The 25,714-nt window shown below is 39.0% G+C and overlaps 1 protein-coding gene across 1 annotated transcript; it reads left to right on the forward strand.

Annotated features, from left to right (window-relative positions):
- The first annotated feature begins 527 nt into the window (after positions 1-527).
- On the forward strand, positions 528-24,885 carry ATP6V1B2 (ATPase H+ transporting V1 subunit B2). The gene is given in 14 exon segments (NM_001280322.1): positions 528-684; positions 7,657-7,712; positions 12,618-12,716; positions 13,530-13,623; positions 13,753-13,830; positions 14,361-14,500; positions 14,836-14,937; positions 15,290-15,387; positions 15,970-16,093; positions 18,004-18,154; positions 19,606-19,688; positions 20,416-20,520; positions 21,349-21,478; positions 23,458-24,885. Coding segments are annotated over 14 exon segments (1,536 nt in total). The 5' UTR covers positions 528-548; the 3' UTR covers positions 23,598-24,885.
- The last annotated feature ends 829 nt before the right edge of the window (positions 24,886-25,714 follow it).

Consider the following 25,714-nt stretch of genomic DNA (forward strand, 5'->3'; position numbering starts at 1 on the left):
TACGCACATCCTATAACAAGCCAATATATGTTTGTTGAATGGATACATGCGTGAACGAATTGGGTAGGGAGTAAAGTGAACTAAATGATGCCACATGTGTTAATAATCACTGAAACATGTTTTCCATTGCTTCTGTTTTTCAAAGCGGTTTTCACAGCTTGAGTTCTCTCCATTCAGCGTCATGAAAGCCCATTCGAAATGGATATCAGCTGACGTTGGCCTGCACGCGTTTGCCTTCCTCCCCTCACTCCGCTTGTGCGCCTCTCTTTCGGCTGGCTTTCCTCTCTCCTTCCATCTCCCCTCTTTCGCTTCCCTTCCCTCTGCGCCCGCGCGCGCCTCCCAGCACGCTGGTCAGCTCCTCTTGCTCGCAAGCCCGTCTGGCCCCAGCGGCGCGAAGTCACGAGGCTGGGGGCGGCCGGCCGCGAAGGGGGCGGGGCGAGGCCGGGGCGCCGCAGCGCGCATGGGCGGAGCCTCGGGCCGCGGGCTGCCTTGGTATATCTGCGCGTGCGCGGCGTCGCTGCTGGGCCAGTCGGGACAGAGGAGACAAGATGGCGCTGCGGGCGATGCGGGGAATTGTCAACGGGGCCGCACCCGAGCTACCCGTGCCCACCGGTGGGCCGGCGGTGGGAGCTCGGGAGCAGGCGCTGGCAGTCAGTCGGAACTACCTCTCCCAGCCTCGCCTCAGTGAGTATCAGAGAGTAATACGTCTCCGGTCTTTGCTCCCTAGCCTAGCCCTTTGCTCCCAGTCACCTGCTTAGCCGGCGGGTAGGGGGTAGGATTTGTTTTTCCCTCCCGCGTCTCCCCTCCGACCCTGACCCACTTGTCTCTTTAGAAGGAGATTTGCCTGTACCTAATATTTCCAGGAGATGGGCTGAGGGCAAGAGCACCAGCGGGAACTTTTTCCTGGGGTTGGTGGGCTCCTGGCTCTTGCCCTACCCCCTCCCCTCCCCAGCTTCCCTAGGCTGGAGCCTTCTTAGGCACTTGCTTCCCGTCCCCGAGGGCCACTTCTTGTCACTCCGATCTTAATCTTCCCCTGACTTCATTTGGATATCTAGGGGTCGAGGGAACGCCCCTTCTCCCCTCCCCCTGGTGAGGACCTCAATGGGGTCTTCAACTCCTGCGGAGGGCAGACGGTAGAGCCTTCGCTGACGTGGTCAGGCCTTTCGTGGATGGAGGTCAGGCCAGTAGCCAGAGGGAGATGTGGCTTGGTGTTTGGTGGAGGGGCTGCTCCACAGAAGGACACCTAGATATCAGAGAACGCTAGAGCTGAAAAGTACCTTGCAGGTCATCCAGTCCAACCCTATCATTTTACAGGTGAGAAGCCTAAGGTTCTGGAAGGGGTAGGATTTGCCATGCTTCAGACACTTAATTATTGGCAGAGCAGGGACTAAAAATCCAGGTTCTTAAATTCTCGCTGGGCCTTTTTCTACCGTTGCCTCTTCATTTACTGACCAGTTAACCAAACTTGGTTGAGTGCAGGGTTCTTTGGGGAAGCCAGGTGGCTTTGCCCATAGGTGGTGTGTGCATAGGCTTGTTTAAATGTTGTGATTTTTTAAATAAAAAGGCCTTAATGAACTAGGTTTAAGTGGATAGCTCAGCAATTCCAAAAGAAATGGTTCTTGATTACTAGAGAATGCAGTTGTGTAGCATCCAACTTCTTCACAGCTTTCTTCGGAACTGGCAATGAGCCCTCGAAATAAACTTTTTAAAAAACTGGGAAAAGCACATGATGTTTCCCCAGGTGGTGAGACTGCATTTTCACTGGTTAATTGCCAGAGTGTCTGTCTCTAGGTGGCCGACTGATTAAAAAGGATTTCAGATGAAGGGTGTTAGTCTGGGCGATCTGAAGCCTGACTAATCCACATCCTGATCTGTCACTGGGTCATGTGATAGCACTGCAGTGTGAAGAAAAAGGAAAATATTTGATTCGGTGGATTGCTGAGATGTGCCTTTTACAGTAACTGGGAATTGTTCGAATTAGAAAATGTATGTTGGGGCTTATCTGAGCTGAAGTAGCTACTTCAGGAAATCGGCAGATGTTGCATTTTTATGCAAACCTTGGCAATAAATTTATACCTACGAATTACACATTCTCTTTTATTAATTGCGTTTGTATGCATTGCCTTTCTTTGGGTAGAACAGATAGACATTAGTGGTGCCTCTCAAAAAAGGTTATAAAGGTGCAGTAGTCAGTTTCCATATAATTAATCATTCAGTGTCAATTCAGAGAATATCAACTGAAATAACGTTGTTTAAAGAGTACTCCATGATTAAGATTGTAAACCTTTAAGAGAGATGAATATGATTTCTCCATGGTTTGTATGTACTTACCCAGTTGTTGAGGGATTTTTCCAGACGTTATTCTTGACAAAACTGTTGTAGCATAGGGCTTCACACTCAACTGTTAGATGTCAGGGATCCTTTTTATGTCCCCACTGCCTAGCACAGTGCCTGACACATAGAATGTGTCTTGTAATTGTGTAACTTGCATTTAAACTCCTTGCTCGAATAATTCAGTGGATAGATTGTGAACATGGGTGGAATCAGAGCAGGGAGTTGAAATGCCCGGTCGAGTTGAGTTTCACTTATATATCCGTGTTATTCTAAAAAGCATAAATGATATCATACTTAGGCTAACAACTAACAGCATTTGAATATCTTATTATTTTGCCATATTTTTTATTCTACTCAAAAGTTTTAATTGCTTCTGAATAAATATTGATTAACCTCTTAATTTTTGTGGGTTTTTTTTGTTTTGTTTTGTTTTTTTTTTTTTGAGATGGAGTCTCGCTTTGTCACCCAGGCTGGAGTGCAGAGTGGCGCGATCTAGGCTCGCTGCAACCTCCGCCTTCCAGATTCGAGCAATTCTCCTGCGTCAGCCTTTCGAGTAGCTGGGACTACAGGCGCACGCCGCCATGCCCGGCTAATTTTTTGTATTTTAGTAGAGACGGGGTTTCACCGTGTTGCCCAGGCTGGTGGCGAACTCCTGAGCTCAGGCAATCCGCCTACCTAGGCCTCCCAAAGTGCTGGGATAACAGGCATGAGCCACCACCACGCCCAGCCAACCTCTTAATTTTTGTAAATTGATTGTAAATTTTTGTGACTTGATTGATGTTATCATTTAAGGGGACATGTAATTATAGTTATTGTGTGTGTGTGTGTGTGTGTGTGTGTGTGTGTGTGTGTGTGTTGAGACAGGGTCTCACTCTGTTGCCTAGGCTGGAGTGCAGTGGTGTGAGCTCAGGTCACTGCAACCTCCACATCCCATGCTCAAGCGATCCTCCCACCTCAGCCTCTCAAGTATCTGGGACTACAGACGGACACCACTATCTCCAGCTAATTTTTTTTTAATTTTTATTTTTTATTTTTGGTAGAGATGGGATTTCCTCATGTTGCCCAGGCTGGTCTACAACTCCTGAGCTCAAGAGATCCGCCCGCCGTGGCCTCTCAAAGTGCTGGGATTACAGGTGTGAGCTGCTGCGCCCAGCCTAAAGCTTCACACTGAACCTTAAGAAGTCAGAGATCCTTTTTGTGTCCCCACTGCCTAGCACAGTGCCTGACACATAGAATGTGCCTTGTAATTGTGTAACTTGCATTTAAACTCAAAAAGCTTTGTTTTTTGAATGAAGAAATGGAGTAATGTTGACAGTTCCACTGTGCAAATTAGATCCTTTTTAAAAATAGCTTCAAGATTATAGGACTTTTAAAAGAAATGGAAAACATATTCAGGCTTGAAATTAGGAAATTATCTTGAGCATTTTAGTTGAATTTCTGAAGTCACAAGGAATGAAAACTTGATTTTCTCTTAAAAGAAAAGATTCAACAACATACATAGAGCTTTCGGGTGCTATGTATTTTGAATTTGGTCATCTCCATTTTTCTTGAGACCCTAGATCAACTGGCCTTAAGTTTCTTATATCATAAAGCAGAGCTAGCCCTGCAAAAAGTCAAAATAGGAATCTTCTTGCTTTTTTCCTAGAACCTCTTCTTCAGGTGTTCACTGCTCATCATGCAGATCTCTACTCTTCTTGTACAAGGGAAGATGATTGCTCTGGGTTTTTGTTTTGCTAATAAGGCAGAGGCTAAAAGACTAGGACACTTATTATGCAATGGCTGTCAACTTTTTTTCTGAGTATTTCATAATCATTAAGTGGTGTTACTAGTGTTGAGCAATCTCCTATCCTGCAGGAGGAAGAGGATGTCATCTGATAAAATATGTGCTCCTTAAAACCCGTGTAGATTTTGGGTTTTAGATGTTACTTCGTAAATACTTGTCTGGCTCATATGATAGTTCAGAATCAAAGCCAGGACATTTTGGTTGTAAAATATGTTAAGGTAATATAAGCATATATCTTCTGTGTTGTCAGAAGTTCTGATTATCCCCCATTCACACACCTACGGACTCAAATTCTTGTTCATTTGGAGAGGAGTGGTCAATATGTAGGTAAATAGAAATATTTAGGTAATTTACAAATGGGTTTTTGCCTTTTTTGAAGGGCAACTTAATGTCTTTGACAGCCATAGTTTAAACTGGTATCTCTGTTTTGGGCTGTTAATGGTAATGGTGAGGAAGCCTGGATAAATCTAGAGATAAAAGGTAGTGTTTGTTATCATTCTGCTTGGTTTTCTTTGCAGATAGTTTTAGTACCATGGAAAAGAGCTGTAGTTTTATACAAATTGTCTTTTTGTCCCCACTTGTAGTCCAAGTGCTAGAAGCTGTATGATCTCCATACTTTTTAATTGTACTGAAGACTAAGGCCAGAAATATTATAAGGGTCATAGAGTACCAATCCTAAGATTAAAGAAAAACAAAACAGTTAGAAGCCTGGCTCCCCCATTTAAAAACAAACTTATCAGGGCCTTAGTTTCCTTAGGGTGCATCAGCCTTGCCTACTGTCTTAGCCATTTTCTGCTCCTTTTAACAGAAAACCTGAAACTGGGTAATTTATAAAGAAAGGGAATTTATTTCTTAAAGTTCTGGAGTCTGGGAAGGCCAAAGTGGAGGGGCCGCATCTGGTGAGAGCCTTCTTTCTGGTGGGACTTGAAAGAGTCCCAGGGTGGTTCAGGGCATCACATGGTGAGGGGGCTGAGAATGTGGGGGCACTAGCTCAGGTCTCTCTTCCTTTTGTAAAGCCACCAGTTCCCTTCACGTGATAATTCATTAACCCATGAATGGATTCATCCATTCATGAGAGCAGAGCCCTCATGACCCAGTCCCCTCTTAGAGGCCTCACCTGTCAGTACTGCCACACTGGGGATGAAGTTTATTGCCTGGCGCGTTAAAAAGTAAAAACCTGTTTTGCATACCTAAAATTGCAGGCTTGTGAAATTGTTTTGGGTGGTATCGCTTCATAATTCTTACAAGATACCATACCACAAAAAATGAACCAGTTCAGTTTTAGAATTTAGGCTGTAGTAGAGTCAAAGAATAAGTGGCTTTGGAGCTAGAGTGTACACATTCAGATCCTTGGGCTGGTTACTTGTGTCCTTGGGCAAGACACAATAATTTCTCTGAGAATAATTTTTCTCTTCTAAAACTTAGAATAATGATAGCTAACTCTGTCTGTTACGGAGATTAAATGAGAATTCCTGAAAAGTACTTATTAAATGTATGATGGTGTTATCAATTAACTTGCAAGGTTACTTACTAACTTTTTAAAAGGCTGGATACGTTGTTGCAAATTTAGAGACTTTTGATGAAGTAGAATCTTGTCTTCTGTAGTAGATGTCAATTTGATTCACTGTTTCCAGGAAAAGCTATGACTAGTGTTTCTTTTTCTTGGTCATACTTTTGCTCGTGACTGGCAAAATTTCATAGTTTGGAATGAGCTTGAATTTTAAACATGAGATTCTAAAGCAGTATTGTTGTAGAAATCAGACCTATAAAGGAGATACAATCTTGTTGAAAAAATAAAGAGAATTTTAAGAACCTGGTGTATTTTACTGATGTTGCATTTTATTCAAAACAGTTAATCATAAATCTCAATACCATATCCCCTCCCTCACCCCAGCTGTTTGGTAAAGGTTTTGGAAAGGTCTACATTTCTGCATTTCTGAAAACTGGTTTCAAGAAAACATATTTCTAATGTAGCTCACTTTCCATTTCCACGTGGCAATTTTAGAAAGCCATTGTAAAAAAAATGCTGGGAGTCTTTTTAAAATGAGAACAATGAAGAAATCTTTTAAAGGGTTGGAATTATGTTTTTTAAGAGTATTCAATCATTTTAAAACAGTAGGGATGGTTTTCATTAAAGTGGCAGAAAATGTGGCAAATGGGGTCTTTCTAGTAATCTAGGGGAATGATTAATCCTTTCACATGACCATCCATCCAAGTAGCTTGCTTTTTATCTAAAGTGGGGAAAAAAAAAATACAGTTCAGTTGGGGGGCCTCTATTGAGACAGTTGCAGTACAGTTACTGATGTATTCAAGCAAATATGTGATGTCTGGATTTAAACGTCCTGTTAGCAGGAAAGATGGAAGCCCTGACGGTGCTGTCTGCTCTGTCCCAGCATTTGTACCAGGGCTCTGGCTTCCCCGCCTGAGGCTGAAGGAATTGTAATTTTAAATTCCAAAGCCACTTGAGTGGACAGACTGGTTAGTAAATGGTTTCCTCATGCTTGGGAGTCCACATCTGTGCCAGGAATCTCTGTGCAAGCTCATTATAAGACCTCAAAAGAAATCAAGCAAGTGAAAAATTCCCACTTGCTAGACAGCTTCATGTTAATTATTTTAGGCCTTATAGTAAATTTTCTTCAAAACTTTAGTTCATGTATTTTTTTTCAGTTGTTCTGCTTATGAAATTTAGTGAATTTTGTAGGTGTCTGGTAGAATTACTCTCCCCTGAGTGTTCTTATACCTGATCCCCATTTCACTTGCCATGCAGGTGTGATAGGTGAGGGCTTTGGGTAGGACCTGCTGGGGTAGAGTTAGCGGTTTATTCCTAGGGCGCACTTTGCAGTGGAAAACAACAGTCTCTAACCTGGCAGTAACGTTTGACTTTTTTTAAAAGGATCCTTTTCTTATCTTGTTTGACCCCCTGGCCTTTCTTTCCATTGCCTACTCCGTCCTTCAAAAGCTCTTTTCCCCTAGTTTTTATGACACCATTTAATTGTGGCTTTTTACCTTGCAGGCTATACAATTTCTCCAATTTCCTTTGTGACTTTTGTCACTTCTGCTTAACATTAAGGATTCCCTTTCCTCATCTACTTAGCTAAATGCTGTGTCCTGTATAAAGTTTTTACTTTTCTCCCTGAGGTGAGAACTATTCCCCTGTTTCTGCTGTGCTCCCACAAACCCTGTGCAGGCCATAGTTAGAGCCCTTATCTCGTCACATTCTAACTCCACCCCCTCGCATAAGACTGAACTTTTGAAGACAAGCAGAGTCTTTCTTTCTGTGTCTTGTTTTTGTATGCTTGGTGCTTACAACAATGACTTACTAAGGATTCAAAATATTTTTGGTTGGATGACAGTGGATTATGAAAAGTTGTATAGGCACAGACGTAGTTTATAAATGCATTGAAAAATTTTGTAGCTATTTGAGTGTACCGTATTCCAATAGACATGATAACGTAGAAAGGATTTTTGGTAATGCCAGAGAGCTAATTTAAGCTTTTGTGCTATTTGACTAAAACTGACTCTTCTGTATTTCTTTCCAGCATACAAGACAGTATCTGGAGTCAATGGTCCACTAGTGATCTTAGATCATGTTAAGGTAATACCACTATCTGTTTTGGTCTATTTATGTAGTTAAAAATGTGGCATTAAGTCCTATTTAGTATACTTTAAATTTTTGTTATGATTTTTAAGCCATACTTCAGACTGAGTGTCAGTCAGTCTAAAGCCCAGATACCCTGATACCCTGATACCCTGGGCTATCAGATACCCTGGGCTAAGATTTTTACCTGAGCTGTTTGACCAAAATATCATCCAAGAAAATAATTTCCATAATGTGTTTTCTAGAACAGTAATTGTACATTGGTTACGGGGGTGGGTCAGGGAGAGGCATACAATTACTAGTTTGTTGAGAGAGGTTAATGATGCATTTGTGCTTGGCATGTGACCCCTCTGGAAGTAGAAAATACATTGAGAAACACTTCTTAAAAGAAAGGGCAAAGTGCATTGCCTCTTCTGCTTTATCACTGAGGTAATATCTTTCTGTATGATAAGGCACCTGTAGAAACTAATCTCAAGATGAAACCTAGTGAGTTTACCTCCTGACTACAGTTTGATATGTGCTGCAGATTGATTCAAAGCCATAATCAAACTGAAGTTGTACAAGATTTAGGCAGGTGCCCATTAACGTTTTGTAAAAGAATACAGCCTCCTCTTTTGTTTTCTGAGGAAAATATTAGGAAGCTTTGTTTCTTTATATTTTAATTGTTTTCTATATTCTTTGTTAAATAAACTTTTGGACTCATTTTTAAAATATAAATTTTTTAAATATTAGTAAGTATATTATTGAAACAGCTCAAAAAATATTTGGGCTCAATTGTGTTAAGTGCTGAGCCCAGTACAGAAAATATAATGGTGGCCAACGAGAACGGGGTCTCCCCTAGTTGAGCATAGTATAGTGGAGATGCAGATATAGTATCAATGTCTCATTGGTACGCGCTGTGAAGAGTCAGTTAGGGTGCTGTGAAAGATGATACTGGGAAGGACTTAGAAACCGTCTCTGAGGAAGTAATTTTAAGAGACCTAAAAAAGTTTCATTGAATGTTACATTGGGTTGTAGTTATAGGTGAGGGAAGACTGGTAAATCATTTTTATGTAGTTTTAGAAAAATCTATTTAGACTATGAGATTTATAGTGATTTGATTTTAGATTTTGGCTTTTGTTTTTAACATAAAACATATAGGATCAAGGAACAGATAATCTCAGGCAAATTATATCAGAATAGAAGAAGATGAAGCACTGCTGCCAACTAATTTTGTGAAGTTAAAGTATCTTTGAGTCCAAACCAGAAAAAGGATAGTATTAGAAAAGAAAAATAGCTGTTCTCACTTTTATAAACACAGATTCCAAAATTCTTAATGCATTCATGTTAGATATTAGCAAAATACCTATGTAAAATATCAGCAAAAGTAGATAATTTGATATTAGAAAATCTAACAATGTAATTCAACACATTCATGGATTAAACTAGAAAAAGCTTATATTCTTCTCAATAAATACAGAAAAAAAATTTGATGAAATTACTCATTTTTTAAAAAGCCTCTTCGAAAATAAGGAATATAACAAACTTTTAACCTCTTAGTGAGTATCTACCACAACCTGCAGCAAACCAAGTACTTAGAAGATTCTATAAACATTCCCATTGAAATCAGTGAAAGGAAAATAACTATTTCCTCTCTACTGCTGTTCTCAGTATGTACTTCACTTCTGACACCAGATGTTTGTGTTTTTTCCTATAACAATTCAGTTCTTTGGTGAACACCTATTGGATGCCCTGCAATTTAGCTCAGTTCTGACACTCACTGCAAAGAGTTGTGTGTACCCCATAGGTCAAGGGCTTAGTCCCACAAGACTGCAGTCCACTTCAGATGCCAATCAAAAGTAGTGGGTCCCCAGGTTACCCACAGCTACTGTCCAACTCGGCTACAGATTGAAGATTCCCTTCTGAAGTTTGATAATTTGCTAGAATAGGTTACAGAACTCAGGAAAACCATTTACTTACTATTACTGATTTAGGGTATATTAGTATATTAATATTACCACTACTGTTAAGGGTATATTAAAGGATACAAACGAATAGCCAGCTGAAGAGATGATCATAGAGTGAGGCCCTGAAGAGTCCCGAGCACAGAAGCTTCTGTCCCCGTGGAGCCGGGGTGGACCACCTTCCTGACACATGGATGCATTCTTGCTGCCGAACCCAGAAACTCTCCAAACACCCTCAGTTAGGATTTTTTTTGAAGACCTAAGCATGACTGGTCAAGTCCTTAGCAGCGGTGATTAGTCAATTTCCAGTACCGCTAGTCTGTCAGGAAGTCAGGGGATGGGGCTGAAATTTCCAATCCTCACTCAGCATCACTATCCATCTTTCTGCTAAAAACTTACCCAGTGCTATGGGGAAAAGAAATTAAGGTACAAAGGGATTAGAAGGGAAAAGGAACCGCCATCATCATTTCTTGATAATCTGATTAATGAATCAGAAAACCCAAGTCATCCAGTGGCAGACAATTAGAAACAATGGTAGCAAACAAGGTAGTGGATACAGGATCAGTTTACAAAAATTTTTAGTGTTCTGTATGCCAGAGTAACTATTTACAGAAAACTATAAAACATTGTGAAAGACCATAAAAGAAGACCTAAAATAAGTGAAGATTCCATGTTCATGAAGGAAAAGACTCAATTCTCCCCAATTAACACAATCAGGGAAGAGTAATTAAAAATGAGGATTTGGTTCAGTAATAAGTAGATATAACAGTGGAACAAAATTTAAGGCCCTGAAATCAACTCTTCACACATGAGAATTCGACTTGGTAAATCAACATTACAAGGCCATGGGGGACACTGTGCTGCTCAGAATATTGTTAGGGCAGTTGGTTTCCCATATAAAAATGAGAAATATAAAATTAGTTACCAAAAGTCCAGATGAATTAAAGATCTAAATATAGAAAAGGAAACATAAGTCTAATAGAAGACAATACAGAAGACCGGTTTTGGGTGCAGCACACCAGCATGGCACATGTATACATATGTAACTAACCTGCACATTGTGCACATGTACCCTAAAACTTAAAGTATAATAATAATAAAAAATAAAATAAAAAAGAAAAGACCGTTTTTATGACTTCGGGCTGTTTTCCAAACAAGACACAAAAGACATAAATTTGTAAAGGACCACAGTATGTTTTATTACGTAAGAAGTGTTGTGCACATGTATCCTAAAACTTAAAGTATAAAAAAAAAAAGTGTTAAAACTTTTGTATGAAAAGATACCATAAGCAAAGTTAAAAGATAGGAAGGAGAGTAAGAAAAGATATTTGTACGAGGATTAATATAGAGAATCTATAAAACTTCTATAAATGAATAAGGATTTACTTGATAAGTAAAAAAGGATATTAATAAGCAATTCATAGGAAATGAAGTCTGACTTATCAGTAATATGAATGAATAATTGACAATGATAAGCATGGGAAGTTCCTCAGTATTGGTACAAGTCAGGAAAATGCAAACTAAAACGATGCTGTTTTTATTAAAATGGCAAAAATTACTTTTAAAAGCATAGATTGGCAAAGATGGAGGGAAAGGATACTTTTTTTATATAGCTAGGGAGAGTGTAAATTAATAAGGTTCCTTTGCAGAGTTAATTTGGCAGAAAATAGGCATGGCCTGTATGTGGCCCACCAAATGGCTTTGGGAAATTCTGGCATACTTGTATGAGGAGCCCCATACAAGAATGCTCATTGTGACATTTCTGTGCTAGTGTAAATTTGGAACAACCTAGAACTCCACTGGTAGAAGAACAGCTGAATGAAATGTAGTGTAGTTATCTGATTTAACTATATCTGCTCTGTTTTAACATTAATACTAAGGTGCCCATATCTCCAAAGGGTCTTAAAGCAATGGCACATCATAGTTTAATTGGCAGGTTTCTCTTTTCACATCACACAAAATAATGATGCATCTTTCAATAAATTATGTTGATAAAATAAGTATTAACATGACAAATGTCATGTTAATATCAGGTCAAGTGAAAAACAAATTGCGGAATGATTAGTATGTTGCCATTTATGTAAATCACCAAACTTCATTTTTTGGAGACATGTCTTTTTAAAGAGTAAAAATGGATTAGAGGAATATATATCTTGTTAGGAGAACTAGATTGAGGATGAGACGTAAGCATTATCTTATTATAATAGTAATTATTATTTAGTAACTTTTTTTTTTTTTTTTTTTTTTTTTTTGAGACAGAGTCTTTTTCTGTCAGCCAGGCTGGAGTACAGTGGCACGATCTTGGCTCACTGCAACCTCTGTCTCCCCGGCTCAGGCAGTTCTGCCCCAGACTCCTGAGTAGCTGGGATTACAGGCCTGTGCCACCATGCCTGGCTAATTTTTTATTTTTAAAAAATTAAAAATAAAATTTCACCATGTTGGCCAGGCTGGTCTCGAACTCCTGACTTCAGATTATCTGCCCATCTTAGCTTCCCAAAGTGCTGGGATTACAGGCGTGAGCCACCGCACGTAGCCTATTTAGTAACATTTTATTCTTCCCCTCTCAACCACATCTGGAGCACACAGTTGATTACACACACAGCCTAGAAAGCAATCATCATTTCTAGGTGGTGGGAACATGTTTATCTGTACTTTTCTGTAGCCTCAAAACTATAAAATATGCATGCAGAGGAAAAGCAATACATTTAATTCCCATGTTTTCATGGATTTAAGACCCTTCTTCTGTACCTTATGCTTTGTTTGCTAGTATATGTGACAGTGATGTTTGCTGTAAGGACTTAAACTACCTGAGGGTATTGAAAGCTCTCAGCAAAAACCTGTGTCTGTGAAGAGTAGAGGGTTGCATATTCAGACACAATATGGGAGAGACAGAGCATGTGTAGTAATTTGGGGGGCTTGTAAAATGTCGGATATTGATCCTTTATTTTTTTCTCTTTAGTTTCCCAGGTATGCTGAAATTGTCCATTTGACCTTACCAGATGGCACAAAGAGAAGTGGGCAAGTTCTGGAAGTTAGTGGTTCCAAGGCAGTAGTTCAGGTAAGTTTCAGCCGGCCAGCTGAACTGTTTCCTAGTTGCCTACACATAGGGAACACTGCTTGTTTCTTTCTGTGATGATCATTGCATAAGTGTTTTTAGAGTCTTTAGAGATTGGTTACCGGCTGCAGGGGAAAAAATTATTATTGCATGTTTTTTTGCTCAGTGTCACTTAGTCCGATAGCAACACTAGTAAGTGGCTTTTTTTAAATGGATAAAATTAAGTAGTCATGTAGAAGGAGAGAGATGAAAAGCAGAATTCACTGATGATGTGATGAAACCAAAAGGATATCTGTCTGAGTTTCTTCCTTTAAATTATCTCATACAGTTCCTAGTTTTAAAATGTTACCTCACTATGGGTAATGGCAATTTTCTGAAATAACATGTTCCCCTTAAAAATAGCCTAAAGCAGGGATTGGCAAGATTTCTGTAAAGGGCCAGAGAGTAAAGCTTTTAGGCTTTGTGGGGCCAACTAAATTCTCCTACATATTCTTCTTTTTCTTTCTTTCTTTTTTTTGAAACAACCCTTTAAAAAAATATATATATATAAACACATATATATTTATATATTTATATTTATATATGTGTATATATATAAACATGCTTAGCTTGCTTATCGAATTTGGCCTGTAGGCATGAACCCTTGATCTAAAGGTTGACAATTTGATTTATTATCATATTTCTTTGCTGATTATATCAAAAGTAGTATACATTCATGGGTTTTACATTATAAGGGCTGTTTAACAGACAAATAAAATGTAAATGCCCGTGATCTAAATTACTTTTACCCTTCTCATTAATTCTTTTTCTTGATAGGTATTTGAAGGGACTTCAGGTATAGATGCTAAGAAAACGTCCTGTGAGTTTACTGGGGATATTCTCCGAACACCGGTGTCTGAGGATATGCTTGGTAAATGGATATTATTCATTCTAAGCCGAGATCTGTTTCCTTTTAAACATATTTCCGTAATGTCTTTTAAAAATTATGAACATTTGAAAGTCAGCATCTACTCTGTCCTGTCTTCTTACTGATTTCTAGGTCGGGTATTCAATGGATCGGGAAAACCCATTGACAGAGGTCCTGTTGTACTGGCCGAAGACTTCCTTGATATCATGGGTAGGGACAGTAGATGGATTGCTGTGTTTGGGAGAAAATAACCTCACTCTGTCTTGTACCTTTGCCAGATAGAGAGTGTTTTTTGTGATATCACTTAAAGTAGATAGGCAACACGGTCCATAGGTTATAAATTATTTTATTATTTAATTATATTTTCTTAGAAATTATCGTAAAATTTTATGTATTAATATCTTAAGATACTGTAAAATATCTAGGATATATCTGAAATGTATATGGTAAAACCATGAATTTGAAATTAGGACTTCTCTCTTATTTGCTATATCTTTATTTTACTTTAGGAACTTGAATTCTATTACCCTATGTTTTGTGAGTCTACAAAAGAGTAAAGGAAAAAATTATTTCAAGTTTCATATTTGAAAAATAACTGATTTTTTTTGTAGTAAAGAGATGCTTTATGTAGTTCTGGTCTTCTGGTGCTTTTTCTTTTCTTTTAATTTGATATGATATCTAATTTCATTCATGAATAATGTGGCAACTTGTTGAAATTTTCCTTTTTGGAAATACATTAGGTCAGCCAATCAACCCTCAATGTCGAATCTACCCAGAGGAAATGATTCAGACTGGCATTTCGGCCATCGATGGGATGAACAGTATTGCTAGGGGGCAGAAAATTCCTATCTTCTCTGCTGCTGGGCTACCGCACAATGAGGTGAGGACTGGGATCGGTTTGCTATGAAGTTTAGCAGACAAGAATTTCTATAATGCATCACTGTTACTGAGAAACCGAATAAAGGGTTTTCAAAATAAATACTCAGTGTTATTGTTTGTATAATCCAGTTACCTCACATCTTTATTTCTGCACATGTCTTCTTGCTTACCCTTGCATATCTTTGCAAAAAGTACAAAATAGTTTTGTTGAATGAATACCCTAAAACATCCTGGTTTCGTTTATGATTACGATTCCAAAAAGTTTACAGTAAAAGTTATTTTGTTGTAGAAATGTTATTTTAGATTTCAACTGAATTCTTCTACTTTGTTCATCAGATTGCAGCTCAGATCTGTCGCCAGGCTGGTTTGGTAAAGAAATCCAAAGATGTAGTAGACTACAGTGAGGAAAATTTTGCAATTGTATTTGCTGCTATGGGTGTAAGTAGAAGTTATTTTTGTTTTAGTATGATATATAAAATTTTGCTTGTGTCGTGAGAACATTGTAGTAAGCGGTACATATATAGTTGAATTTTTCTTTAGGTAAAGAATTTGCAATCTGGCATTTTGGCCAAATTAAGGACTAAAATTTGGCATTTGACTAATTTGAAATTTAAGAATAATATTGTTTGTGCCCCAAACCGGCTCTTTGTTCTGTTGGTTTTTGTGAAGATTTTTGGGGTACTTGAGGTTTTAAAAGAAGGTACAATTCAAATCTGTAGCTTGGCTTTCATCAGAAATAAATGTTAAGGATTTTTCTTCTCCCAGCACTGATGAAGTTATTGTTATTTAGGTAAACATGGAAACTGCCCGGTTCTTCAAATCTGACTTTGAAGAAAATGGCTCAATGGACAATGTCTGCCTCTTTTTGAACTTGGCTAATGACCCAACGTAAGTAACAGAGCTATTTCTTTCTGTGGCCCAGACTCGGGATCAAAAGTGTTTCTTAAGGTTGGGGAGGTAAAATGTGGTAATAACAGCATTTGGACCTAACAATGAGGTAACCCTGTATTTAAAGTCCAGCCCTGCTTCTTGGTAGTTATCTGGCACTGGGCAAATTACTTAGGTTCTGAAGCTCATAAGATGTGACAGCTGATACTTGTCTCATGGAGTTGTTTTGCATATTAAATGAGATCATACTTATAAATTACCTAATACACAATCAACTCTCTGTAAGTGATTTTTTCCTCTTACCTCAAAAATCTGGCTTTCATTTGTTTCCTCTCTCTCTCCTTCCTACCTCCCTGCCCCACCCCAGTGTTGAGAAACCATGCAACTGAGAAATTTGGGACATTTATAAATAACTGTTAATACCTTACTTAAGAATTTGTAAAGTAACAACTGCTTTACTCTCCTCAATTTATTTAAAACTTTAAAAGGGGAATTATACTGTTATTTCCAGAATCATTTCTTTTTGTGTTTTCTTTTTGGTCTTTTGGTTTGAGTGGCCTAAGACTTAATGTTCCCTTTCAGCATTGAGCGAATTATCACTCCTCGCCTGGCTCTAACCACAGCTGAATTTCTGGCGTACCAATGTGAGAAACATGTATTGGTTATTCTAACAGACATGAGTTCTTATGCTGAAGCACTTCGAGAGGTAAGTTGTTCATGTTTTTCCCTCAGTTAAACAAAATTGGTTAATTTTCAGGGTTAACTTGTCACTTTGCAAGTTTTCATTCTTTATGGTTTTTTAATTCCACTGTTCATATATTAATAGAATGCCTTAATAAATCAGAAAGGAAACTACTTCCTTTTTGTCAACTTGGTAGAAGTGATTAGAGGTTAAGATTTAAATGGTTAGCCTGTTTATCATACTGTCGCTATCTCCATGGATTAAGAAATGATTGTAAAAGGGAGTAAATAATTCAAGCTGTTTATTCAGTTACTCTCTCGGGAAGTTCTGTTTCTGTCCAGACTATTAATTTTTAAACCTTTTTGTAATTCCATTTTTAATGATGTTAATATTTTATAAAGACCCTACTCTCACAGTACTCTCTTCAGCACTTTTTTCTTCAGAAAACCCAGTGTTTATTTAGGAAAAATATGAAGATTCTAGCAGGCTGGGCACGGTAGCTCATTCCTGTAATCCCAGCACTTTGGGAAGCCAAGGCAGGAGGGTCACTTGGGATCAGGAGTTCAAGACCAGCCTGGGTAACATAGCAAGACCCTTTCTCCACAAAAAAATTAAGATATTGGCTGGGCGTAGTGGCACACACACTTGTAATCCTAGTTGCTCAGGAGGCTGAGGTGGGAGGATAGCTTGAGTCCAGTAATTTGAGGCTGCGGTGGGCTATGATTGTGCCACTGCACTCCAGTCTGGGTGACAGATCGAGACCTGCTTCTTAAAGAAAGATTATAACAGTTACCCCTAGAAGTTTTGGGGTATTTGTTCTAATACAAGTTACTGAAATTTTGAGTAAGTTACTTTTTTAAGCACATAAAAAGATTCTGAAGAGACAGGCTTCTTAAAATTCCCTCAGTGCCCTCACCATATCTTACTCTGCTATATTGCTGTTTCAGACTAACTCTAGTCAAGGACTAGTTTTTCTCCCCCATCCATCACAGACCAATACTTTTGTAAAATGCAATAAAAATGAGTTATTAGAAAAGTGAAATTTTAACTATATATATAATTTACAAATGCAGATTTTAGAATTGTTAGATTCAACAGGCATAAAATTATTCTGCCAAATTGCCCTGAAAGTTTCTAAATGCTTATCTTGCTTTCTGTGTGATCATTGCGTGTTGATAACAGTTGGTCTGCAGACCGCGCTGTGAGGAGCACCGCTGTAGCACGCTCCTTTGAAGATGTCAGAGTAGCACTTAGAAGTTGGATTTCATAATGCTTTAGGGTTCTAGTTGATTGTAGGTGAACATGCACACCTATAGTCTGGTATCCATGTCTCTAAGGGAAAGATCGTTTATCACCATTCTTATTTTGTGCAGTGGAATGGACTCCTGACTTTGTGACCTTCAGAAATTGTTTAATTTTTCTGACCCTTGATTCCAACTGTTAATTGGAGGTAGCACCTTCCTCGTAGGGTTGCTGTGAGGATTAAGTTAAATAATGTTGTAAAGCGCAGCAGATGATTCCTGGTGTACATTTCCTTCCCTTTTGACCTTTTTGGGATTAGGTTAGATAAATATGGCTAGTTCCACCACGTGGAATAAATCTTGTGAACCAAGAATCTTTTCTGTTTTAAAGTTAACTTCCTTTGATTTATAAAATTGCAAACAGATTTTCTTCTAGCAAACTATTTGAAAACTTACATTATGGCAATACGATTTTAGCAGAAACCTTCTGGTGCCCCATTGTCAACATTTTTGTTACAGAATACTTTGAATTTATGTTGCCGGGAGATTTTTCTAAATCATTCTTAAGGACAGTATTTAAAATGAACATGATGGGATTTTCAACTTTGTACTTTGGCATGTTGAAACAAACATGTTGTAAGCAAGCTTGTTGTAATATCGTGCGTGATACTCTTCTGCTTGACCTGCTGTCAGGTTTCAGCAGCCAGGGAAGAGGTACCTGGTCGACGAGGTTTTCCAGGTTACATGTATACAGATTTAGCCACGATATATGAACGCGCTGGGCGAGTGGAAGGGAGAAACGGCTCGATTACTCAAATCCCTATTTTAACCATGCCTAATGATGGTAAGTTTTGGTATTTGGATTATAACACACCTAATCATTTTAAAGAGAGAGAAGACCCATCTACCTTTTCGAGTTGAAGTTATTTTGAGAACACATCCCCTAAGAGTTTATCTTGGTTATTTGCCTAAATAAAACATTTTTCATTTGAAAATTACCCACAGTTATTATCCTATTGTGGAGGAAAAGCAATTTTCTTCATAATTTAAGTTTTTAACTTTATTAGGTACTATTGAGTGCCTGCTGTTTGCAGGACACTGTTCTAAATGTAAAGAATTTTTGAAAAGAATTTATGGTCTCTACTTAATGTAAGTTACTCAGTCTAATTGGGGATGTTTTTTATGTGTGTGCACCAGTAATTTAAGATGGCCATGTTCAGTGCCACATGAGGAGTACAAGTGGTAAACTCCACAAAACTTAGAGACAGATTTTTTTAACCAAGGGCTGGTTAAAAATGACTTTCCAATGCCTGTCTGCGTGTGTGCCCAGGGTGGCTCGTGGGGAACGACTATTCAGAATTCCTCTCCTGTGTTGCCTCTTTGTCCTTATTTCAGTTTTTGAACAACACTTTTACAAAATACGGTAAGTTATTACTGACTGTAATTGAGCACTGTTCTGAGTGCTTTATAAATATTCACTCATTTGCTCCTCATAGCAACTTTGAGGCAGATGCTGTTTGAGGCACAGGGAGGTAAAATGACTTGTTGAGATTAGCAAGTGATAGATTTAGGACCCAGTTTGAGTTCATAACTCACACTGTTACTCTGTACTGCCTCTGACGTGAAAATGATTTGTTCCAAGGGAGTAGCTACAAAATGATGTAATTTAACAGATTTGGAAATGTGTTGCTTTGTGTGACCTTTTTGGTGCAGCCTGTGTAGTGTTGTTTACTTGTCTATATGTCTGCGTTTTGCGTGGTGAAATGTTGTGTATCCATCCGACATAGCTTATGAACTAAGAATGTTCTCAGTATACATCAGGTTGGCAAATTTCTATAAGGGAACTTTGGGTTTAAAATGAAACTTTACTTATATTGAGAGGGGAGAGCGCTTACCTAGGGGAGAGAGTATTTTTAATGAATGCAGCCAGGTTACCTCATAGAGCCAACACACATCTAACTGCTGCAACCAAACTAAACTGGCCAGTATGGTTGCCGCTAGCTGCGTTTGGCTGTTTAAGTTCAAGTTAACTGAAATAATCGAAATTAAGTTTTTCAGTTTTGTTAGCCACGTTTCAAGTGTTAGATAGCCACATTTTGCTAATGGCTACCGTACTGCACAGCACAGACACAGAACATTGGCAGCATCACAGAAAATGACTCTAAGAACACTCTTCTAAGTAATGTTATAGGTAGTACAGAGGGACTTTTTGTGGGTTTGGTTCTGAGAGATGGCCGCTTTAAAACTCGTAACCTAATGATGCCATGCTTAATGCCGACTGTCTTCCTCTGGTAGATATCACTCACCCCATCCCGGACTTGACTGGCTACATTACAGAGGGGCAGATCTATGTGGACAGACAGCTGCACAACAGACAGGTACTGGACGGGAGCAGTGCTGGGAAGCTTGCAGACCTGCTCATCCGTTATTCTTTAGTGACTTGGATTTTGCTCTTAGGAATTGCTTTGCTTAGAAAGTATCAACTTGAATTGTTTTTAATATGGTTATAAAATTGTCATTTCTATTATCTTAAATTCTGGTGTCGGCAGAGCGCCAGAATTAAGAATCTTCTTAACACTTTTCTTTATTGTGTCTTAAAACAGAGTCACTTGTCTCCAAGAACTTTTTTGGGAATTCTGTTCCATAATGGTATCATCTACCAATCTTGTTATTGACAGAAAAAAAATGACTTTTCCATGCCTCTCTAGTAGGTGCTGACTTCTAAAATCAGCTTTTAGGAATTATTGTTAATTTTTTTTATTTTGTGTATAATTTTTTTGAGTCAGTTCAGAAGACCATTTTGACTCGATAATGTGGTAGTACTTACCAAACAGATGTTGAAAGTTGAGTTTTTTAAAATAGTCTTGTACAGTGTTATAGATGACAGTTTTTTGGATTTGATTCTCGAAAGAAATGATATGCTATAAAGTGTTTCTTACTACCTTTTCTTGCCGGGAAGAGACAGTAGGATTCATCTAGGAGACAAATGCAGCAGTTTTCTGTGATTTAAGTTGTAATAATGAGTTTCAAATGTTTTTTTATTACCAGTAAAACTTGAGTTTTGTACTTAAATATAGTATTTTTTCCCTTCTCATTCTACCCAAGATTTATCCACCTATCAATGTGCTGCCCTCACTATCACGGTTAATGAAGTCTGCTATTGGAGAAGGGATGACCAGGAAGGATCATGCCGATGTATCTAACCAGCTAGTACGTACATTCTTCTAAGAATGGTGTTTGAAAATATGGATACGTTTCTGCTGTCTTACACCTCTTGTCTTTCACCCTTACCACTTCTCTCTTCCCCATCCACATGGAATTTTAGTGTAGGCTTGATGTGGAATACATAATCATTCATTAGAACCAAAGCAGCCTTTTCTCATAAGGACAGATGCAAATGATCAAGATTAGCTTGAAACCCATGTCTAATGCTATCAAGTTTCCAAATAAAAAGCCAAGCAATGAGGTTGTTTAAATTTTTTATTAGCAATTTTAATGTTAATTATAGAGTATTCCTGAAAGGCTACTCTGACCTATTTCTTGCTTAACATATTAAGCCATCACCAGAACACTAAAGTATACAGTTTTATGTAGGCTCTGAAATCCTTGATTTTTATACTCATATAAGATTGTACACTAACACAAATAAAGAAAAATACTATGGCCATAAAGTAGAAATGGTAAACTTAGTGATATCACAGATTTTTTTTGAATAGAACTTCAAGATGGATTTCTCCATGGTTTAACTATGAGTTCTGATTTTCAAGTGCTCTATAAATTTTGAGCTCATTAACATATTGAAGAAGTGTGCGTTTTGTAGAACATTAGGAGTGTCTTGTGTATTGTCTGCCTGAAGACTCCTTTCTGAGTGAGAATATAGTCCTTCTGGTACTTTCATATGAATTTTATGTGAATTGTTTTTGTAAATTCCTTCTATGGGCTCTTGTGAGGAGAACTAGAGCAGTACATTCCTATATCCCAGATGACTGAACATTTTGAGAGCTTCTCTCTGCTGATGGGCGCCTTTCTTCTCTTTAGTATGCGTGCTATGCTATTGGGAAGGATGTGCAAGCCATGAAAGCTGTCGTTGGAGAAGAAGCCCTTACCTCAGATGATCTTCTCTACTTGGAATTTCTGCAGAAGTTTGAGAGGAACTTCATTGCTCAGGGTAAGATGACTGTTGGCTTACAAACATAAAAAGCCTCATATGTAATTTTGAAAACTGCTTTCCAAGCCTAAGAAAATTCTCATTGGTTTCTATATAGTTATTTCTCTGGTTAGAGAAGAGGCTCTGTCACCTGCCTGCCTTAACCCTCTGGCTTCTCCTCTGCCTTCTAAACATCTTGGGAGATCTTGACTTGATTTTCCAGTTACTCAGCTACCATCTCACTGTTTTCCTTCTTCCATCGCCCTTCTGAATCCTCCTTCCCAGCCCCTCTGCGGTGCAACTTCATTGCCATTTCTCCTTGCTGCTAACTTCTTAGCAATGATCTGCTTTGACATTTGGGGCTTGGGACTTTCCTGATTCATCTATATTCATCTCTTTTTCTCATTTCTTACCTTCCTGCCTCTTAATTGTTAATAATCCAAAAAGCTCAGTTACCTGTTCTTTCTGCTTTCCCTCCCAGCATCCACTTTTCACTGTGCTGTGGGCTCTATGATGTGTGGACCTTTACCCACTGTCCAGACCTCTGATTCCACATCTCCAGCTGCCTTAGGAACACCGTTGTTGTTTATGCCACCATCCCCTCAGGCTCAGTGTACTCAGAACCAAAGTTTTTTTTCCAGCTGACCTGCCTAGCAGTGCCCTTTCAATTTTTATCTACCTCTGCTATAATCATTGTCCCAGTTAACCCAAGCTCAGTAACTGGGCATTATTCTTAACCTTCTTTGCTTATTGTCCAGTGATCAATTATTTACTAATTTGTGTTGTTTTCCTTTGAAATATCTTACCCTATTCAGTTTTTATTCCCATTATAATACTTTAGTCCTGTATTTCTTAAACTTTAATATGCTTTTGAATCAGCTGGAGATCTTGTTAAAATGCAGATTCAGATGCAACAGACCTTGGTGGGGACAGAGATTTTGCATTTCTGTGAACTCCTGGGTGATGTTGAAGCTGCTGGTCTCTGACCACTCTTGAGTCCAAAGGCCCTAGTCCAAACCTTTGTCCCATCACCCTTGGCCATTGGTGCCAACTTTTTCACCACTCTTCTTGACTCTCTGTGTGCCATTGCCAGGGTAAATATATTACTAATTTTATTGGTTGTCCCTCTACTAAAAAAACCTGTAGTGGTTTTTATGACATAGCATAGGCAGGATTTTCAAGCTGTTTTGCTTGGTCTCTCCCATCACCCCTGCTAATGCTAGTGATACTCTCTTAACACCGGTGGTTACAACAGGTGTGTTTACTTTGGAATAAATGCATCAGGCTGTACACTTAGGATGTGCACCTTTCCAGTTATATGATACATTATTAATATTCAAATCCCCAAAATATTCATGATTATTGGAATTTTTTTAATGCAGAACCTGAATATCTTAAACAAAATAAAGTTTTCATCTAGAGAAAAGAACCCAGACCTCCAGCCTTGGAATCAAAGAATAAGAGTTATTTGTGGGGATAAGGATGATTCTGCCATCAAAAATAATTTTAACAACTTGGGAAACCACTGACCTTCAGATAGTGATACTCTGGAGAGGGTTGCGTGTATTCAGGTGCTTGACTGGCATTTATGGCCTTCTGAGCATCTGTGTTAGTCGCCTTCAAATTCAGCCTTTTCTCTTTGTGTGAACCTTCTGTGCTAGGGAGACTTTTCTCACTAATCTCTGGACAAAACATTGATTCTACTTCCCATTGCTCAAGTATCCTACCCAGTTGTCAAATCTCAGATCTGTCTCACCATCCTCTCCCGCAAGACTGCTCCCTGTCTCAGCCCAGCCGCCTCTTCCCTCTTCTCTGGTTCCTTATGATACTCACCGTCTGTGCCTTCTTTTCCTCAATCCTTCTCATTTAGTCTTGGGAGTCCCAACTTTTCTTTTTCAATATCTATTTAATACACTGCTAGTCATATAACAATATATACTGGATAACACTGCTAAGTTGGAAGTCATTTGCATTTATTAATTCAATCTCAATTTTTTAAGGTCCTTACGAAAATCGCACTGTCTTTGAGACTTTGGACATTGGCTGGCAGCTACTCCGAATCTTCCCCAAAGAAATGCTGAAGAGAATCCCTCAGAGCACCCTCAGCGAATTTTACCCTCGAGACTCTGCAAAGCATTAGCTGCTGCTTCTGCATTGCTCCACGCTCTTGTGAAATACTGGTTCTGTTTTCTTTATTCCTTTTGCACTCCCGGTTCCCACCTTTGTGTTGGAGTTCACCATGTTACCCTGTAATTAAAAACAAAGAATAGGTAACATATTGTGCCAGTGTTGCAACGTTTTAAACTGCTAATAGACCTTAAAATATCCCCCTACCTGGGTCCTCAGTGCTATGTTTAAAGTGCTGCAGGGATGGAGTGGCGTTTTCTCATTGCTGTATGTATTGTACATAGTGGAGTAGTTAGTTACCTGATAACAGTCTCGTTATTTGGGTCTCTTAGACCTTACCTCTCAACTCCCTCAAGGGTACCAGTCTCTGAAGTTATAATGCTTTGGTCTCTACATTAGGGGCAAGATCCAGTCTGAAAGAAGTCTCCTTTGAGAAGGGCCAAGAGGCTCTTTCCTGAGTGTTTGCTTTCGGTTTGTTGGTGTGCCTGTATTGCTGGGCTGTGCTGCTGCTCGAAGCAGATGGTTTTGACTGTCTATTTGCTCTTTCCTATATAATGAATAGATGAGTGAAAGGAGTTTTCTTTTTCTCTTTAGTACTTACGTATTGGGATTCCTGTGTCTTACAGCTCTCCCTCTCCAAATAATACACAGAATCCTGCAACTTTTTGCACAGCTGGTATCTGTCTGGTAGCAGTGAGACCCCTTGTCTTGGTGATCCTTACTGGGTTTCCAAGCAGAGGAGTCACGTGATTACAGTCGCCAGTAGAGTTGTTGTTTGGGGTACAAGATGAGAAGAAAGAAAAACCTACAGCCTTTCTACATTCTGACATGCTAACAGTGGTTTAAGTTTCTAAAGTGTTTACCAGATGCTGAAGGCAAGGGGAGGGAGCAGAAGCACTTACGTTTACGGATATTTTAAACTCTGTTAGAGAGCAGCCTTTGAAAATCCCCAATTTGGTTCTGCTTTTTGACCTCCCTCTACCTTTTCAGGGTAATCTTTGTGGCACAAACGATAGCATTTCCAAGCTTTAGAGTTTTCTGAATTCCTGCGCCTTCCTGACGTGAGCCCTGAGCGATCTTCTATGCAGTTCTGCCATGCGTCCTGTTGGTCTCTCTGTGTTCTTTGTTACTTGGGTGCAATAGCAACTTCCCTACTCCGTGCATTCCATCTTTCATGTTGTGTAAAGTTCTTCACTTTTTTCTCTGAGGGGTGGGGGTTGGGGGAGTCAGCATGATTATATTTTAATGTAGAAAATGTGACATCTGGATATAAAATGAAAATAAATGTTAAATTAAATGGACGTTAACTAAAGTGACTCTCTATCTTCTAACGAGGAAAGCAACAAGCAAATACGTAATCACACATCTCTTCAATTCACAGCTCTGAGCATCATAACCAGGATTGGGAACCAGCCCTTGTGTTGCAGGGACGTGGCTTCCACACTGCCCTTGTCATTCTTTTCGGTACTGTCCCTTACAGCATGCTGTAGTTTGATCCAGGGCTGAGCATTCCTACAGGTGCTCCCCAGCGTTCCTCATTTCAGGCCTCTTCAGGAACTCTAGAGCCCATCTGCTGTGAGCAAAAGAGGGTGCTAAATAGTGAAATACAGCTTGAAGCAAGCCAAAACTTGTTTCACATAAAATCTCACATGGATGTCCTGTATATAAAGAAACCTGGTGAAAGCACAGGGCATGCTGTCATGGAGCCTCCCATTTCTCCCCACTCCAGTTCAAGGCAGCTTTCAGGAGATGGAGAGGAAAAGGCTTAATCATAAGAAGAACTGGGTAGACCTGAGTTCTCTTTCGGATTCTACCAGTACTATATGGCCTTGCTTAATCATTCAACAAATTCGAGTCTGCTTGTCTGCCTTTTAGGGTTGTTGTAAGGACTGGAGATTTTTGTGTGTAAAACACTAGGACAGTGCCTGGTCCATAGCAGGCCACTGTTACTAGTAAACCTTTTTTAAGATGAATTTGCCTTATTACTCTTACATAATACTTAGGAATTGTTGGCTATATAGCACTCTTGTTAGTTTGTAACTTATTTTTTAGTGAAAACATTTTCTTAAGGAGCCTTTTTATACCAGAATAAGACCTAATGAAAAGACCTGCTATGAAGCCAAGTGTCCT

The sequence above is a fragment of the Pan troglodytes genome, chromosome 7 (genome assembly GCF_028858775.2).
Source record: "Pan troglodytes isolate AG18354 chromosome 7, NHGRI_mPanTro3-v2.0_pri, whole genome shotgun sequence".
NCBI lineage: Eukaryota > Metazoa > Chordata > Mammalia > Primates > Hominidae > Pan > Pan troglodytes.